Source organism: Martes martes, assembly GCF_963455335.1.
Source record: "Martes martes genome assembly, chromosome: 7".
NCBI classification, from domain to species: Eukaryota; Metazoa; Chordata; class Mammalia; order Carnivora; family Mustelidae; genus Martes; species Martes martes.
In genome coordinates, this window is record NC_137894.1 from 18,835,834 (window position 1) to 18,855,408 (window position 19,575).

Sequence of the window (19,575 nt, forward strand, 5' to 3'; positions counted from 1 at the left end):
AGCATTTGAGAAAATATAAACTTGTTACCCAAAATAAAATTATACTGAGCCAGCTGCGCATTTCGTATTTTCTTATTTAGTGTACAGCTATGATCTAAGTCAACGTCGGCCATGAACCCTTCTTCAAAAAATGCACTGGATACCTACAAGAAAATAAAACACTTCCATTATGACGATATTTATGGTAGCCAGCCTCCGAGATGACCCACAGGGTAGTCACATCTTGTGTCATCTCTGCCACAGGGTACCAGGTGCCTCTATGCGACCACAGAGAATGGCAGGGGTGATGGAGCATCACGGCTGAGATGAAGCCGAAAGACTACAGCTTCCACGTCTTTAACATCACTCCCTCTGGGGAAACCAGCTGCCACATTGGGAGATACTCAGGGAACCTCTGGAGAAGCCCCCCAGGGTGCAGAACTGAGGCCTCCAACACTGACGATGCAAGTGAGCCCCCAAAGGAGGTAGCCCGGGCTGGCAGTGCAAACCGAGGCCCTGAAGGGGCCCTGAGCCAGCAGCGCCCAGCCTCGCTGCTCCCAGATTCTAACTCGCAGAAACTGGGTCATAATAAATGTTTGCTGTCTCGGGCTGCTGAGTTTTGGAGTTCTCTGTTACACAGCAACAGACAAGTACTCTTCCTTAAGAGAGCCGTGTGGAAAAGAATAATTTAAAAGGAGAGGTTTTAAAAGCCCAATTTCTCAAAAACATTAAGAAATAAAGTAGTTTTGACCCAGCTACAGAGATGTGACTCAGATGTTACTCTCAATTACTGAAAATGCGGGTTGCTAACGTAATGTATTAGTTATGCAATATTTTAAGGCACAAATAACATTCCAAGTCAATAACCTCCACAGACAACATGCTGAGATGATTATGTAATTTCCTATCTCTGATTTTACCTGCAGTGCGTATTTTTCACAAGTTGGCCCCACAGGGATGACCATTACCTGACGAGGCGACAGCCAGAAAGGCCTGAAAAATATATGATTGTATTTTCAAAATCTAACGATGATTGTTATGTGATTTTAAAAAATAACCAAAGATTTTTTAAAAGTAAGACTTCGCAAGAGAGCAGACTCAGCAGAGTGGTGTGGAAGCAAACCAAACCACATCGAGAGCTAAAAAGCAACAGGGGACACAAAAGGGGAAGCTGGGAATTATGGGAGGAATGGGAGGGAAGAACAAGTCAGCTGCGGGGAGGAAGGGCTAAACATCACTTATCACACCACCGGGCACTTGCACTCCTGGGCACTTACTCCAGAGAAATGAAAACATGTTCATACAGACACCTTCCCACTAATGTTCACAGAGGCTTTATTTATAATGGCCCCAAACTGGAAACACTCCAAACGTCCTTCAATGGACGAATGGTCAAACTGGTGCATCCACACCATGGACCACTATCGGCAATGAAAGGGGACCAACCACTGAGACGTGAAACGAGTTGGATGGAGCTCAAGGGAATGCCACCGAGTGATTAAAGCCAGTCACACACAGTTGCACGCTGTGTGATTCCATTTACGTCACCTTCTTGAAATGGCAAAATTGTGGAGCTGGAGAACAGATGAGTGGCTGTCGGGGGATGCTGCTGGGGGTGGGTTAGGGGGCGTGTGACAATAAAAGGGTAGCATGAGGAGTCCTCGTAAGCAACAGAACTGCCCTATGTCTTAGCTGATGGTGGGTACACAGTTATAGAACTCTGTAGAACTCAACACACACAAGTGCTTGTGCGCTCATCTGACCTCAATAAGGTTGGTGGATTGTATCAAAGTCAATTTCCTGGTCATGATATTGCATAGAGTTTCGTAAGATGCTGCCACTGAGAACAACTGATGGAAGGGTATGCTGGACCTTTCTCGATTTCTTACCACTACATGTGAATTTACAATGATCTCAAAATGAAATTAAACAAAAAAAAAAAAGATGGGAAGTTGGCTATAAGCAGTGTTTAATGCAGAAATATTTCTTCATCAAGACTTCATTTGAAGGTGAAAGGAAATGCAGTGGGAACTACTACAAGGTGGCACCTTATGAATATTTATATATTTATTCTTAAATTACAAAAGCAAAATAATGCAAATGATAAAAGTAGTAATAGGAATACAGTGGCGAAAACACAGGAATATAGCGGATAATGTGAAAAGTAAATATCTCCTTCTGAGATCTGTCCTCACCCCATCCCCAGAGGAGCCACAATTTAACAACTGCTATTTTGAGCCCTTGGGGAGGCGTCCACCACATCTCAAGCAGGTGTCCGAACTCTTGACTGATGGCTTGCACAGCCTGTGCCCCGCGTCTGCGCAATGAAGGACTGAGTGTACAGCACCACCTCCTTCTCCCCTCCATCTCCTGATCCCACTAGTTCTTTTTTAGCCTTTGAGCACATTCGCTGCCACGACTCTAGGGCAAGACCCCACCATCTCTTACCTACATTAAAGTATTTAAAACAAAATCAACCATAAAGAAATGTCAATGTGTTAACTCATACTTAGGTAGCATGTGTGTTCATATCTGTACTTTTGGCTTACCTGTAACTTTAACAGGTTGGACACCCCATGATACCTAAGCACGTTTCTTGAAGGTCACAAATAAAACTTCAGGGATGCACACAGACTCCAGCTACCCAGGACCTCTTAAAGACTCCTTGCTTGGGGAATTTCCCACCTTGCAGTACCTGCTTAGAAATTTGCCTTCCCAGGGACGCCTGGGTGGCTCAGTTGGTTAAGCGGCTGCCTTCAGCTCAGGTCATGATCCCAGCGTCCTGGGATCAAGTCCCACATCGGGCTCCTTGCTCGGCGGGGAGCCTGCTTCTCCCTCTGCCTCTGCCTACCACTCTGTCTGCCTGTGCTCGCTCGCTCTCTCTCTAACAAATAAATAAATTTAAAAAAAAAAAAAAAAAAGAAATTTGCCTTCCCAGCTGCCCTAGACAGGTTCGAGTCCAGGCACGTGATCTGGCATGTACGAAGCCGGTGCTTGGATTTGGGACAGAGTAGTCCCTGGGGGGAGGGACTACATGGAATCAGTTCTGGTGGGGGTGGTGCAGAGACATGGAGCTCTGGGAGGGAGCTGTGGCAGCGATGCGAGCAGGACATCCAGCGCCCAGCCAACGATGGGAGCTACAGGGACTGTGCCCAGCAACAGCAGCACAGAACTCAATCAGAACTGAACCGCACGAGCAGATCTCAGTCGATTTCTTCAAAATGAGATGAGAGATGAAGATACCACGTGGGGTTGCTGGGTTGCAGCATTTCTACCTGCCATTGGATGCCGCTACCACAAGATGGATCACCTGCCACCTGGTGCCTTGACTGCCAGCAAGGGGAGCTGCCTCGGGGGCATGGTAATACTAGCAAATCTCACAATGTCAGCTCGGCGCCTTACTTCTTTTGCTAAAAAAAATTGCTTCCAGGGTCAGAAGGTTATTGTGTTTCTGACAGTCAAGACTCAAGTAAGTATTTACATGGTGCTGTTGACGGAGGCATGGGAAGAAGGACAAGCAAGGACAAGTCACTGGCACTTGCATGATGAGAAGGAACCAGAAAGCTGATGGTTCCCCGGGGTTATGGTTCCATAGACGGGGTCAGGATTGATCGCTACTGATGGCAGATTGAGGCCTCAGAAGAGGCATAGCCAGGTGGAACTTGGGGAGGCCCATGTTGTTGATCTCGAATCCACAAGTGGCCACTTTGTTCATGAACCACGGAGCAGTCACTAGGGGAAGAATGAAGCTGATGGTAACCCTGGAATGGGTCCTGCTTTATTTGAATCTTTAAAAACAACCCACGGTACGGGTTTTGGGTGGGTGACACCACCTTCAAGGGCCATTCTGAGTGATGACCCGCATTCCTCCCCTGAAATCTACTTGTCATCTACTTTCCAATCTAATTACTTCTAGGTCAAAGCAGTCACCAGAGCCCAGGCATGGCTGTAACTCCATGGTCTGGCCATTTTGCCTTCCAAAGGAAGAGGACTGTGAGATGCACTCAAATTCCTGCCCTCGAGGGCATTTCCCTTCCACACTTCTTTCCTAAGTGGTACTGTCGCTGTCCTCATTGGGTTTGTGCCAAAGTATCATTCAGAGCCATTTCTGAACCAGGTTTAGGTGCTTTTCTCCCCATATTGACTGGGGACCCCCAGGAGGTGAACCACACAGGCTGATGGAGGGATGGCCATTCAGCAGGAGGTGGAATGGTACTCCCAGGGTCACCAGACACAACTAGATCTTTAAAGGGCTTGACATAGGTGAAAAGATAACTCTTCAATTCTACCGCATGCCCTGAAAGGTAAATGATACAGTTTTAGGCCACACTGCTTTTGTCTTCTTTGTTTTGGTTTCCTGACCTGGTAGATTCAACAAGAATTGCTGTTTGGATACTTGTTAATTACAACGTAGGAGCCACCAATTTTTTTTTTTTTTGCAGTAATCCTATCTTGTTAGATATGATATTTCAAAATGATACACAGTTTTTCTTTTCTGTATTACTTACCATTTCCCCGCATAGTTTTCTGACAGGATGGCTATCATTCTTTCCACTGACCCCAAAATGGCTCGATGAATGATCACAGGGTTCCTCTTATCATCTCCATCCTTACTAAAAAATGAAAATTAAACATTTATGTATTCTCTTAAGATTCAGTAATATCTTTATCTTCTTGCCTTCTATTTAAAAGTTATTCTTCCGAACTAGGAAAAACAATTGATTCCTCATAAATCATCTTTAAGCATATAATGTGCCATGTATTAGAGATAATAATACGAACCAAACAAAAATGAAGTATATTATGTAGGAAAAAGCAAGGTAATATTAGGGTACTATTTCTACTATAAGTCTACTGATTATCTTTTATTCTAAACTACTGGCTACTGTCAGTTTAGCAATACTGACAGGCAATCTTACAAATCATAATTTTTTCAAAATTAACTTTATTTTGAACAATGGCTTACTTCACCAGTAATATGTTGAACAATTGTCAAAGACACTGAATAAAGAATATTGATTTGTTTCTTCTCATTTTCTCGGGGCACCTGGGTGGTATAGTCAGTTGAAGGACTGACTCTTAGTTTCCGCTCAGTCGATGATCTCAGGGTCCTGGGATGGAGCCCCAGGTTGGGCTCTGCACTCAGCAGGGAGCCTGCTTGAGATTCTCCCTCTCCCTGTCCCTCTCCCCGACCCCAACCCCATGCTCTCTCTGTCTCTAAAACGAATCAATCTTTAAAAAAACAGATTTTGTTCTTATTTTCTCATAAACACTAAAGATGAATCATGGGATGAATTATTTTATGAGTTATAAAGACAGAAAATTAAATTTGAAAAAAAATTTGCACTGCTGTAATTAGTTAAGTTGAATGTCAATTTTCATGTTCAATGATTGTTTACATTTTTTTTAAAGATTTTATTTATTTATTTGACAGACATAGATCACAAGTAGGCAGAGAGACAGGCAGAGAGAGAGGAGGAAGCAGGCTCCCTGCTGAGCAGAGAGCCCCGATGCGGAGCTCAATCTCAGGATCCTGAGATCATGACCTGAGCCAAAGGCAGAGGCTTTAACCCACTGAGCCACCCAGGCGCCCCGATTGCTTATATTTCTTTTACTTCAGTTGCCTACTGTGTCCCTTGTCCATTGTCTAGTGGGAGTGGGGTGATAATTTTTAAACATATATGTGCAAAAGTGTCTATATATAGTATTTAATATATATAAATACTATGCAGTATATATACTGTATATATATATATATACACACAGTAAACAAATAATTTTTAAATATACATGTGCAAAAGTGTCTATATATAGTATTTATATATATAAATATATATATACTGTACACTGTATATATATATATATAGTAAACAAATATATAAAGATACATTAAGGAAATTAACTCCTTTTCTAATGTGGGAAATTGAAAATACTTCTTCCAAGCACATTTATTTACTTGTCCTTTGCCTGTTTTTGTACTATCTTTTCTATCATAAGTTTTTAATTTTGGGCAAGTCAAAGCTGTCTTTGTCTCTTTTTTATTTTTTAGGTATTTATTTATTTATTTATTTGAGAGAGAGAGAGACAGCGAGAGAATATGAGTGGAGGGGAGGGACGAAGGGAGTGGGAGAAGCAGATTTCCCACCAAACAGGGAGCCCTGAGATCATGACCTGAGCTGAAGGCAGATGCTTAATCACTGAGCCATGCAGATGCCCAAAGTTGTCTTTTTCTTTATGAATTTTAACAGTAACGTTATGTAAAGAAAGAAACTTCTCCAACATAACAGTAATATTCACTACATTTTCTTCTCCTACTTTGATGGATTTTTTAAAAAATTCCAGTGTAATTAACATACAGTGTTATATTAGTTTCAGGTGTACAATATAGTGATTCAGTAATTTCATAATTAATCAGTGCTCATCATGACAAATGACTCTTAATCCCCTTCATCCCCTTAATCCCCTATCCACCAACCCTCTGGTAGCCATCTGTTTGTTCTCCAATAATCAAGAGTCTGTTTTTTGGTTTGTCTCTTTTTCTTCCTTTGTTCATTTGTTTTGTTTCCATGTATGAATGATATCATATGGTATTTGTCTTTCTCTGACTGGCTTATTTTGCTTGGCATTATACTCTCTAGCTCTACCCATGTTGTTGCAAATGGCAAGATCTCATTCTTTTTCATGGCTGAGTAAAAATGGATGCATTCCTGGAAACCTATAAACTTCCAAAACTGAATCAGGAAGAAATTGGCAACCTGAATAGACCAACATCTAGTAACAAGATTGAAGCAGTGATCAAAAACCTCCCAAAAAACAAGAGCCAAGGACCTGACGGATTCCCTAGGGGATTCTACCAAACATTCAAAGAAATAATACCTATTCTCCTGAAGCTGTTTCAAAAAATAGAAACAGAAGGAAAGCTTCCAGACTCTTTTTATGAAGACAGTATTACCCTGATCCCCAAACCAGGCAAAGACCCCACCAGAATAGAAGGAGAGATAAAAAGTTTCACAAACAAGAATGGAAGGAGTTTATGACCACTAAACCAGCCCTACAAAAAATAGTAAAGGGGGCTCTTTGAGTAGAAAAGAGAGACCAAAAGTGATAGTATAAAGGTGGGAAACATGAAAGCAGTAAAAATGAGTATTTCTGTAAAAAAATAAGTCAAAGAATTCACAAAAAAAGGATATGCCTAAAACAGGTGCCTAAAACATGGGGAGGAGAGGAGAAAAGAATGGGTTCAAAATTAAACAACCATCAATTTAATATAGACTGTTATATGCAGAGGAGGTTATATGCAAACCTAATAGTAACCATATATCAAAACCAGTAAATAAACATGTAAAGAATAAAGACAAAGTCATCCAAATATATCACCAAACAAAATCAGCAAAACATGAAAGACAGAAAGGATCAGTGAAAATCTCCAGAAACAACCACAAAACAAGTAATAAAATGGCAGTAAATACATATCTATCAATAATTACTTTGAATGTAGATGGACTAAATGCTCCAATCAAAAGACACAGGGTGTCATAATGGATTAAAAAAAAAAATCAAACGCTGCCTACAATAGTTAGACCTAAAAACATCTGCAGATTGAAAGTGAGAGGATAAAGAAACATTTATTATGCAAATAGATGTTAAAAGAAAGCCAGTGTAACAATACTTACACTGGACAAACTAAACTTTAAAACAAGACTGTAACAAGAGGCAAAGAAGGACACTATATAATCATAAAGGGGACAATCCAACAAGAAGATATATCAATTGTAAATAGTTATGCACCCAATATAGGAGCATCCAAATATGTAAAATAATTAATAACAAAGATAAAGGAACTCATTGATAATAACACAATAATATTACGGAACTTTAACACCCCACTTACATCAATGGATGGATCATCTAAACAGAACAAGAAATAATGGCTTTGAATGACACACAGAAGCAAATGAACTTAACAGATATATTCAGAACATTACATCCTAAGACAGCAGAATACATATTATTTTCAAGTGCACATGGAACATTCTCCAGAATAGATCACATATTAGGTCACAAAATAGGTCTCGACAAATTTAAAAAGATCAAAATCATACCATGCACTTTTTCTGACCACAAAGCTGTGAAAATAGAACTCAGCCACAAGAAAAAGTCTGGAAAGACCACAAATACATGCAAGTTGAATAACATGGTACTAAAAAAATGAATGGGCCAACCAGAAAATAAAAGAAGAAATTGGAAAATACATGGAAACAAATGAAAATGAAAACATAAGTGTCCCAAATCTTTGGGATGCAGTGAAGTGGCCATAAGAGGGGAGTTTATAGCAATACAGGACTACATCAAGAAGCAAGAAAAATCTCAAATGAATAACCTAACCTTACACTTAATGGAGCTGGAAAAAAGAACAACAAATGAAACCTAACACCAGCAGAAGGAAATAATAAAGATTAGAGCAGAAATAAATGATATAGAAACTAAAACAATAGAACAGATCAATGAAACTAAGAGGTGATTTTTTTAAAAAATTAATAAAATTAATAAACCTCTGGTCATATTTACCAAAAAGAAAAGAGAAAGGACCCAAATAAATAAAATCACAAGTCAGAGAGGAGAAATATCAACCAACACCACAGAAATACAACAAATTATAAGAGAACATTATGAAAAACTATATGCCAACGAAGTGGACAACCTAGAAGTAATGCATACATTTCTAGAAACATATAAATCACCAAAACTAAAACAGGAAGAAATAGAAAACTTGAACAGACTGAAAACCAACAAAGAAATGGAATCAGTAATGAAAAACTCCAAACAAACAAAAGTCCAGTACTAGATGGCTTCGCAGGTAAATTCCACCAAAGATTTAAAGAGTTAATACCTATTCTTCTCAAACTATTCCCCAAAAAAATAAAAGGAAGGAAAAATTCCAAATTCATTCCATGAAGCCAGCATAACTCTGATAACAAAACCAGATAAAGATATTTGCAAACGACATATCAGATAAAGGGCTCGTATCCAAAACCTATAAAGAGCTTATCAAACTCAATACCCAAAGAACAAATAATCCAGTCAAGAAATGGGCAGAGGACATGAACAGACATTTCTGCAAGGAAGACATCCAGATGGCCAACAGACACATGAAAAAATGCTCCACATCACTCGGCATCAGGGAAATACAAATCAAAACCACAATGAGATACCACCTCACACCAGTCAGAATGGCTAAAATTAACAAGTCAAGAAATGACAGATGCTGGCGAGGATGCGGAGAGAGGGGAACCCTCCTACACTGTTGGTGGGAATGCAAGCTGGTGCAACCACTCTGGAAAACAGTGTGGAGGTTCCTCAAAAAACTGAAAATAGAGCTACCCTACGACCCAGCAATTGCACTCCTGGGTATATATCCTAAAGATACAAACGTGGTGCTCCGAAGGGGCATGTGCACCCGAATGTTTATAGCAGCAATGTCCACAATAGCCAAACTGTGGAAAGCGCCTAGATGTCCATCAACAGATGAATGGATAAAGAAGATGTGGTATATATACACAATGGAATACTATGCAGCCATCAAAAGACATGAAATCTTGCCATTTGCGACGACGTGGATGGAACTAGAGGGTATCATGCTTAGCGAAATAAGTCAATCGGAGAAATATAACTATCATATGATCTCTTTGATATGAGGAAGTGGAGATGCAAGGTGGGGGGGTTTGGGGGGAGGTAGGAGAAGAAAAAATGAAAAGATGGGATTGGGAGGGAGACAAACCATAAAAGACTCAATCTCAAGAAACAGACTGAGGGTTGCGGGGGGGAAGGGGGATGGGAGAGGGTGGTGGGGAAATGGACATTGGGGAGGGTATGTGCTATGATGAGTGCTGTGAAATGTGTAAACCAGACGATTCACAGACCTGTACCCCTGGGGATAAAAATACATTATATGTTTATTAAAATAAAAAAAAAATAATTAAAAAAAAAAAAAAAGATACCACAAAAAAAAAAAAAGAGAACTATAGGTTAATACCTCTGGTAAACATAGATTCAAAAATCCTCAACAAAATATTCACAAACTGAATCCAACAATGTGTTAAAAAAAAAAAAAAACTTCACCACAATCAAGTGAGATTTATTCCTGAGTTGCAATGGTGGTTCAATATTCACAAATCAATCAACATGATACATCACATTAATGAAAGGAGTATGAACCATGTGATTACTTCAATAGATGCAGAAAAAGCATTTTACAAAGTACAATACCCATTCATGATAAAAAAAAAAAACTGTCAATAAAGTAGGTTTAGAGGAAACATCATAAGGGCCATATTTGAAAAACCCATAGCTAATATCATTCTTAATGAGGAAAAACTGAGAGCTTTTCCTCTACAGTCAGGAACAAGACAGGAATGTCCACTCTCACCACTTTTATTCAATATAGTACTGGAAGTCCCAGCCACAGCAATCAGATGACAAAAAGAAATATAAGGCATTCAAATTAGCAAGGAAGAAGTAAAACTTTCACAATTTACAGATGACATGATACTCTATGTAGAAAACCCCAAAGAGTCCACCAAAAAACTGCTAGAACTGAAAACGTGAATTCAGCAAAGTCATGGGATATAAAATCAATGTACAGAAATCTGTTGCATTTCTATACACTAATAATAAAACAGCAGAAAAAGAAATTAAGGAATCAATCCCATTTACAACTGCACCAAAAACAATAAGATACCCAAGAATGACCCTGCCCAAAGAAATGAAAGACCTGTACTCTGAAAACTATAAAACACTGATGGAAGAAGTTGAAGATGACACAAAGAAATGGAAAGACATTCCATGCTCATGGATTGGAAGAACAAATATTGTTAAAATGTCCGTACTACCCACAGCAATCTGCACATGTAATGCAACCCCTATCAAAATACCAACAGCATTCTTCAGAGCTAGAACAAACAATACGAAATTTGTATGGAACCACAAAAGGCCCCAGATAGCCAAAGCAATCTTGAAAAAGAAAAACAAAGGTAGAGGCACCACAATTCTGGACTTCAAGTTATATTACAAAGCTGTAGTAATCAAAACAGTATGGTATATTGGAACAAAAACAGATCAATAGAAAAGAACTGAAAATCCTGAAATGAATCTACAATTACATGGTCAGTTAATCTTCAACAAAGCAGGAAATAACATCCAATGGGGAACAGATAGTCTCTTCAACAACCAGTGTCAGTAAAACTGGACAGCTATATGCAAAAAAACCCAAAACAAAACTGGACTACTTCCTTACACCAAATAAATTCAAAATGGATTAAATACCTAAATGTCAGACCTGAAACCATAAAAATCCTAGAAGAAGACACAGGCAATAACTTCTTTGACAATAACCCTGGCAACTTCTTTCTAGAAATGTCTTCTGAAGCAAGGGAAACAAAACCAAAAATAAACTATTGGGCTAAATCAAAATAAAGAGCTTCTGACAATGAAGGAAACAAAACTAAAATGTAGCCTACTGAATGGGAGAAGATATTTGCAAATGATGTATCTAATAAAGGGTTAGTCTCCAAAATATATAAAGAACTTTCATTCAAATCAACACACCAAAAAACAAGTAATCCAATTTAAAAAATGGGCAGAAGACATGAATCGACATTTTTCCAAAGAAGGCATCCAGATTACCAACAGACACGTGAAAAGATGCTCAGTATCACTCACCTTCAAGGAGATGCAAATCAAAACTACAATGAAATCAAATGCAAATCAAAACTACATCACACCTGTCAGAATGGCTTAATCAACAACACAAGAAACAATAGGTAATGGAGAGGATATGGAGAAAGGGGAACCTTCTTGTACTGTTGGTGGGAATACAAACAAGTACAGCTGCTGTGGAAAACAGTATGGAGGTTCCTCAAAAAGTTAAAAATAGAACTACCCTATGATCCAGCAATTGCACTACTAGGTATTTACCCAAAGAATACAAAAATACTAATTAAAAGGGCTACATGCACCCTAATGTTTACAGCAGCATTATCTATAATAGCCAAACTATGCAAACAGCTAAAGAGTCCATCGATCAATGAATGGATAAAGAGGAAGTAGGAAGGGGTGCCTGGGTGGCTCAGTTTGTTAAATGTCTGCCTTCAGCTCAGGGTCCTGGTCCCGGGGTCCTGGAATCAAGCCTGGTGTCAGGCTTCTTGCTCAGTGGGGAGTCTGCTTCTCCCTCTGCCTCTGCCCCTGCTTGTGCTCCCTCTGTCTCTCTCACAAAGAAGTGGTGTGTGTGTGTGTGTGTGTGTGTGTGTGTGTAGGAACATTATTCTTCCATAAAAAAGGAAACCTTGCCGTTTGCAACAACATGGATGGAAATAGAGAGTATTATGCTAGGCGAAATAAGTCAGAGAGAGATATTCATACATGGAATTTCAGAAACAAAACAAATAAGCAAAGGGGCGGGGGGAGAAAGAGAGACAAATCAAGAAACAGACAAATCAGGAAACAGTAGAGAACAAACTGATGGTTACCAGAAGGGATAGGGTAGGGGGATGGGTGAAGTAGGTGATGGGGATTAAGGAGTGCACTTGTGCTGAGCTGTGTTGTATGAAAGTGTTGAGTCACTAACTTGTACACCTGAAACTGGTATTACACTATACGTGAACTAACTGGAATTTAAAGAAAAACTTGAGAAAATAGTATGTATAAAAATATATGAGTATATCGCACATACAGTACTAGACATTTACTGGTCTATGTATTGATGTTTATTTTTGTATTGCTAATGCTCAAATGACATATGACAAATGATTGTCGTATTAGTACTACATTACTTGTCATATTCAATTACTCACCTAACATATGTAAGATTAAATCTAATAGGTAGTTGGAAGTCCAGCTGAATTGTGGCACATTGATGATATCTGCCAATAGCATCCTTGATTTTTATATCAATCTGTAAATTAAATGATGTTTGCTTAAAGACAGCTTTCATTTTTCCTTTAAATTTTACTCTTTTTGAGGCATACAATCTACTTACTTTAGGGCCATAAAATGCTCCGTCTCCTGGGTTCATCTTCCATGGTTTTCCAAATTCCACCAAGCTGTTCTGTAGTTGCTATTTTTTTTTTAAAGAAGAGAACATTTAAAACTTATACGTCATTGTACTCTCTATTTTTTGCCACATAACCCAAAAAAGTAAGTTATTACAAATCGTAATTATATTCTATTTTAGCTTAACATTTATTTGTTGGGTGTGTATTATATCCAATAAATTACTGAGCAGGGATTACATAATGATGAGTAAGATAGTACTTGCTCTCATACACACTGTAACTGGAAAAATTAAAAGACAATGTACTAAGCTGTTCCAGTAAATTCCAGACAAGTGTTGAGGGAAGCCAATGCAGGCTCCTTCTGCCTACACACTTCCCAGCTCTTTGTAGGCGAGGCCTCCACTCATTAAAAGGCATGAAGACTTTGATCCTTCTCCTTTAACCACTGTGTGTCCTCCCTTCCATTCTGTGTTTAGGTGGGCAAGAAAGCCAAGGGGAAGGGCCTTGCCACTGTTTCTTGCTTTTCTATACCTCTGTACATGTAGCTGGGGAGAGGCATCCTTTATGTTTTACAGCGGGTAGGAGCAGGAGGCCCACTTTGATCTTCAGCCTAAACCACATAAATTCTTTAATGACAGCCTGTAGTGAAAACCCTCAGAACTGATGGTGTTTGGGTATAAGTATTAATGTAAGTGTCTTTGAGTCTTTTGGCTATTTCCTATGGATATAGCTTCCCTGGGAAGCATCTGGGCATCCCTAAGTCCCTGGCCAGAATACTGCCAAACCAGTATCCAAAGTCTTGTCATCACCTCAATCTATCTGTGCCCATGAAGGGGTTGACATTTGGTAGTAGACTGCTGACAGGGAAGTTAAAGCAGTGGTGGTGCCTGGGGGCCAAAGCCAGAGTTATCAAGAAAGCTGACTTGTGGGGTCCTGGCAGGATTCTCCAGGATCTCAGTTAGAGTGTGTCAGGTGCTGGTCTTGGCTGAGGTCACAGGAGGCTCCCTCATGGGCCTGATACTACTAGAGTAGCTTGCATTCTACCCAGGACTGGAGAAGTCCACCATCAAAGATTCACTTCCCAGGCTGGGAGGCTAGCCTCTGCCTTACGCTGCTTCTGCAAGGAGAAGAGATACTGGGATATATCCCCAGAGAAAATGTAGCCGTGCTGCAGAAGGCAACTAAGTGATGGGGAGAATTTAGGAGTCTCCCAGGGAATTAAAAAGCCAAAGAAGGGCCAGTTTTAGGGGGAAAGCATAAAGTAAAGGGCACTGATCCTCACTGGGCCTCTCAGGACACAGTAACCAGATGGCCTGATAGGAACAGCCAAGGCTAAGAAAGCTTTTGGTTTATGCAAGATACGTGAGGACATGTATCTCTGAGGGAGACTGAACCACTGTAATTCACATCTGTGGACACTGCCTTCACTCTAGTAGAGGAGAAATCAAGATCTCCTTTTCTCCTCTTCTGGCTGGCTATCCTTTCCCAGGTAAACCAAGTCTTTGGCTCCCAATAGCACGTTGTGGTACATGCTGGGCTCTAAACATATCAATTTGCTTGAAAGTTTGTGGGTGTGGGCTTGGAATGTTCTTAGAGATCTTAATGACTCACTGCAATGCTGGAAAAGTAAGATGCAGGAGAGATTTGGAGAGGGGTTATTCCAACTCCAAGCAGCAGGTGGATTTACATAGATTCCAGGGGCAGAGGCCAGATCAGGTCTGCTGAAGCAGCAGCCCAAGATCCCCTTCACATTTATATGAGAGGGAACCCTATAGCCGAGTTTAGGTTAAATTAAAAAATTGGAGAGCTGGAACATTAAACTATTTCTTGTGGATTTTAATTTTCACAAGAAAATGTGGCTTTTCTTCAGGTCACAGATTTCTTGATGAAACTTACTAGAAAACAGGACTCACGTCATTCAAATCTAGGGAATTTTTTGCTCCTGACATTCTGGTTATTTGGACAAGCTATCATCTGATGGTTACACTGCACACCTCTCCAGTGAGTTCTGCTGGGTTCCATAACTACACACAATCTGAGATAAGAAATAAGATAACAGTGATTTGATGACCCAGGAACAATATGGCCTTGGAGCTGACTTAACTACTATCTCTTTCAAACCATTTCAGAGACATGTGAAGATTAAAAAAAAAAATTTTTTTTTTAAGAGAGTGTGTGTGTGTGTGTGTGTGTGTGTGTGTGTGTGTGTGTGTTTCATCTCACTGATTCCCAGATCAGAGGTAAATATCATGGGAGAAATTCCCCAGAGTGGAAGGATTCCCATCTCCTGAGGGAACAATCAGTGAGTTAAAAGAGAGCAAAAAGATGGTGAGACAGTCCAGCCCATTCTCCCCGTGCCAGGCCCACAACTGGTCCACCCACTTTTTGGCTCCCTGCATTCCATGTATGGGGTGATAATAATGATGATAATAATAATACTATTAATAATAACAACACACATGAGGAAGTGGAGATGCAACGTGGGGGTTTGGGAGGTGGGAAAAGAAAAAATGAAAGAAGATGGGATTGGGAGGGAGACAAACCATAAGAGACTCAATCTCATAAAACAGGCTGAGGGTTGCTGGGGGGAGGGGGGTCGGGAGAGGGTGGTGGGGTTATGGACATTGGGGAGGGTATGTGCTATGGTGAGTGCTGTGAAATGTATAAACCTGGCGATTCACAGACCTGTACCCCTGGGGATAAAAATACATTATATGTTTATTAAAAACTTTAAAAATTAATAAAAAACAAATAATAATAATAACAATACACAACAGTTCCTTTACACTTACATGAGCTGGCACTATGACAAATTCCTCACATAAATTATTCCACTTAAGCCCGCAATAACCTTATGCAGTAGGTGTTATCACCACCATCATCATCACCTTTTCAGACCTAAATGCTGCTTCTATAATTAACTTATGGAGCTAAGCTTTGAAACCAGGCACAAGATGTTCCAGAGTCAAGCTCTGTGCCCTCTTTTGCTCTTCCTACTTCCATATGGCGAGGCAGGGGAAGACTGTCTAGGCTGACTTTCTTCCTCCATGCAACAGATCTGGAAGAAGGTGCCTTTAGGATAGGCATGGGACAGAGGGGAGGAGAAGGCCCTAATTAGATCTCAAGCTGAAACTGCTTCTACCCAGTCTCTGCCTGCCTCGGTACCTAACAGAAAACTAACTGCCACACTCTCAATACAGTGTTCCTCTGATTCTTAAGTCCTTAAATGATCTGTGTGATCAGCATCCACCAGTATTCCATGAAGAAGTGGACTAACAGGCAGGTCAGGGTTTAGGCACTCCTGTGTGTCTGGCCATAATACCATCCTCATTTCAAATAAAGACTGATGCAGGAAATGTACTGTATTCTTTTCACATTTAGTAAGAAGAAAAGAGAGAGAGAGAGAGAGATAGGGAGAGAGAAAGAGAAGCATGGTGAGCTCCTTAATCTTGGTTTTCCAAAGCTGAGATGTGACAGGTGAGTCTCTGGGTGTGTCTAGAGACAAGACGGCACTAGAGGCTGTGACTGTGGAGGGGATTCAAGCATCGGTGTGTGTGTCTGTATCTATGAGTCACACTAAGACGGCTCAATAGGCAACAGGTTAAAACAAGCTGCACACATACCAAGAGTGCCTGCAAATTAGAGGATTCCTTTAAAACCTAGGAAAGTGTTAGTGACTGACACTGAAAGAGTATAAACAATAACCTGATATAAACCTTAAACTCTTTGAAACAAATGTGTTGTTATTATCACTATTAGGAAGAAAACTGGACAGCCACGTTCTACAATCTGCATATTTACCCCATAACTTCCAATTTAAACATTTCTATTTCAAAGCATGACATCCTCCTCACGCAAGGTAACTGCGGTCACTTGGGTGGTTTCCACGCTCCCAGAAAGGAAGGTGTGCACTTTGTCTCCCCCTACCTTTTCAGCTTCGTCCCATATCTCAACCTCGCCTAGGAAGTTTTCAGGCCTCGTTGACAAATTTAACTGAAAGGAGAAGCCAAATGTTGAATAAACAGATTGCAAAAACTGCAGACAGCCATTTATTTCTTCTTCAATCTGAAATGAGAGCAAACAAAATATTCTAGAGTTAACACCAAATTAAATTAAATTTAAAAATAAGGCATGTTCTTACGGTATAGTCGGTGACACTGTTTTAGTTGTTCCTCTACTCCTTAACCAAATATTCAGGGAATGCCCACCCTATGTCAGGTGTGAGCAGGCTCCCAGTCCAGTGTTGGGGCTGGGGGTGGGGGGACAAAAAAACAGGCAAGGCTGCCTTACCATGAGCAGTGCCACACAATAGGGGGAAGGGCCACTGTCCAGAGGAAGTGATAGCCAAACTGCAGCCAGAGGGTAAGTTAAGAGTTCTCAATGGAAAGCTAGGGCACAGTTTTTGGAGCACAGGAAATACTAAGAGTAAGGACCCAGAGGACAGAGGAGCAGGCTAGGACCAGGAAGCCCCAGGACGCTGCTGGGGGACTGAGCTGTGTATGACAGGGAAGAGGGCACAGAAGGGTGGTAGGTGATCAGGCTAGAGGCAGGCAGGGGTCAGAGAAAATTAAGGATCTTCAAAGCCAGCGTAATGTCTGCACTTTTTAGCCTGAGAGCAATGGGAAACCAATGGAGGTTTCTTCAGCAAGAGACTAGCACAATCCAATCTGTTCCTTTAAAGTATGGGGCAAGGACTGGTAAGACTAAAAGGCAGGCCCGTTGGGAAGCTGGGAGGGTCGTATGGGAGTGAGGTATTGGTGGTTTGAACGGGAGAGAAGTAGCTGGAATGCAAGGCATTTGTGCTGGATGCTGGAAATTTAGGAATGAATAAAATTATTCAGGAATGGATAATACACTTAGGGAGAGCTATCAATAGGGCGACTAACTGGACATGAGGAGTGAAGAGTACCAGACACCTGGACTCTTGGCCAGTGGGGGAGGCAGTGGGGAGGATGTCGGTGCATCCGCTGAGAAAGTGAACAGGGAAGGCAGAGGCAGTGGCGTGCGAGGCAGAAACAGGGGCTAACTTCAGATGTGGCAGATGTGAGGATGCTTGTGATGGTCAGGTAGACAAGTCTACCAGGCCCTGTGAGGTGGAGATCTGGAGCTTAGGCAGAAGAGCTGAGATGCAGGTGAGACTGGAAGATGAGCCTGGAACATAAAGGAGGTCCCAGAGAGGGCAGCGGGATCAGAGCTGGGGCCCGTGGGGGTGGGGAGAAAGGAGGGCATGTTTAAAGGCTAACAGAATAGGGCAAACAAAACCAGAGCCCTCTAGGAAGGGGCAGGGGGCACAGGCAAGGGTCTGCATTCTGTCACTACGGACCAGTTTGACTTTTTCAGAGTTTTCATCTGTGAAATCACGCAGCACATGCTCTAGTTGTAGCTGGCTTTCTTCACTCAGCATAATTATTTTGAGATAAACCCATGTTATGTGTGTCAATAGATCATTCCTCCCTATGGTTGAGTAGTTTTCCATGGGTACATGTACCACAGTTACTTTTTACATCCATCTATTATTGGGCATTAGGGTTGTTTCTATAATTCAGCTATTTCGAATAAAGCTGCAATGAATGTTTGTGTTCAAGTCTTTGCATGGACGTAGGCTTTCTTTTTCTCTTGGGGATAAAAAAGGAGTAAGATGGCTGGATCATATGGTAGGTGTGTGTTTAAGTTTTTAAGAAAATGCCCAAATGTTATTGAATTTATATTCCCACCAATGGGCCTATCATATGGTGGATTACATTGACAGATTTTCTGACACTGAATCAGCCTCACATCCCTGAAGCTAAACCTCAAGTGCTAATGATGTGTAATTATTTTAATATATTGTGGAATTCTATTTGTTAATAGTATATTAAGGACTTCTGCATCTGTATTCATGTGGGATACTGGTCTGTGGTTCTGTCTGGTTTTAGTATGTTAATACTAGCTTCATAAAATGAACTAGGAAGTATTCTTTCCTATTTCAGAACAGAGTGTATAGAATTGGTACTAATTCTTCTTTAAATGTTCAATAGAATTCTCCAGTGAAAAAAACCTGAGCCTGGAGATTCCATTTTGGGGGAATTTTTAAATTACAAATTCTATTTCCTTAATAGTGATAGGGTTTTTCAAATGATTTATTTCCTATCAGGTGATTTGTGGTAGTTTGTGCTTTTCAAGGAATTAGTACATTTCAACTAAGTTATCGAACTAATTTATGTATAGTTATTTATTTTTTTAAGATTTTATTTATTTGACAGAGAGACAGAGAGAGGGAACACAAGCAGGGGAAATGGGAGAGGGAGAAGCAGGCTTCCCACTGAGCAGGGAGCCTGAGGCAGGGCTTGATCTAGGACCCTGGGATCATGACCTGAGCTGAAAGCAGACGCTTAACAACTGAGCCAGCCAGGTGACCTGTACCGTTGTTTATTATAGTAATTTATTATGTTTTTGATGTCTTTAAGGTCTTTAGTGATATCCCCTATTGATTCCTGATATTGGTAATTTGTGTCTTCCCAACTTTTTTCTCTGTTAGTCTTGAAGGAAGTTTGCCAATTTCTAAATC

At 40.6% G+C, this 19,575-nt stretch overlaps 1 protein-coding gene across 2 annotated transcripts in view; it reads right to left on the minus strand.

Annotated features, from left to right (window-relative positions):
• The window catches only part of TARS3 (threonyl-tRNA synthetase 3), a 61,962-nt gene that overhangs the window by 2,481 nt on the left and 39,906 nt on the right, over positions 1–19,575 (minus strand). Inside the window, exons 13-18 of one of the 2 annotated variants that reach the window (XM_080807414.1) lie at positions 16,956–17,093; positions 13,013–13,090; positions 12,828–12,928; positions 4,488–4,592; positions 900–972; positions 29–143 (exon numbers count right to left, since the gene is read on the minus strand). In XM_080807414.1, the coding sequence (XP_080663540.1) occupies positions 29–143; positions 900–972; positions 4,488–4,592; positions 12,828–12,928; positions 13,013–13,090; positions 16,956–17,093 (610 nt within the window). The remainder of the gene's footprint in view (positions 1–28; positions 144–899; positions 973–4,487; positions 4,593–12,827; positions 12,929–13,012; positions 13,091–16,955; positions 17,094–19,575) is intronic. The other variant, XR_013967055.1, reaches the window with a different exon arrangement.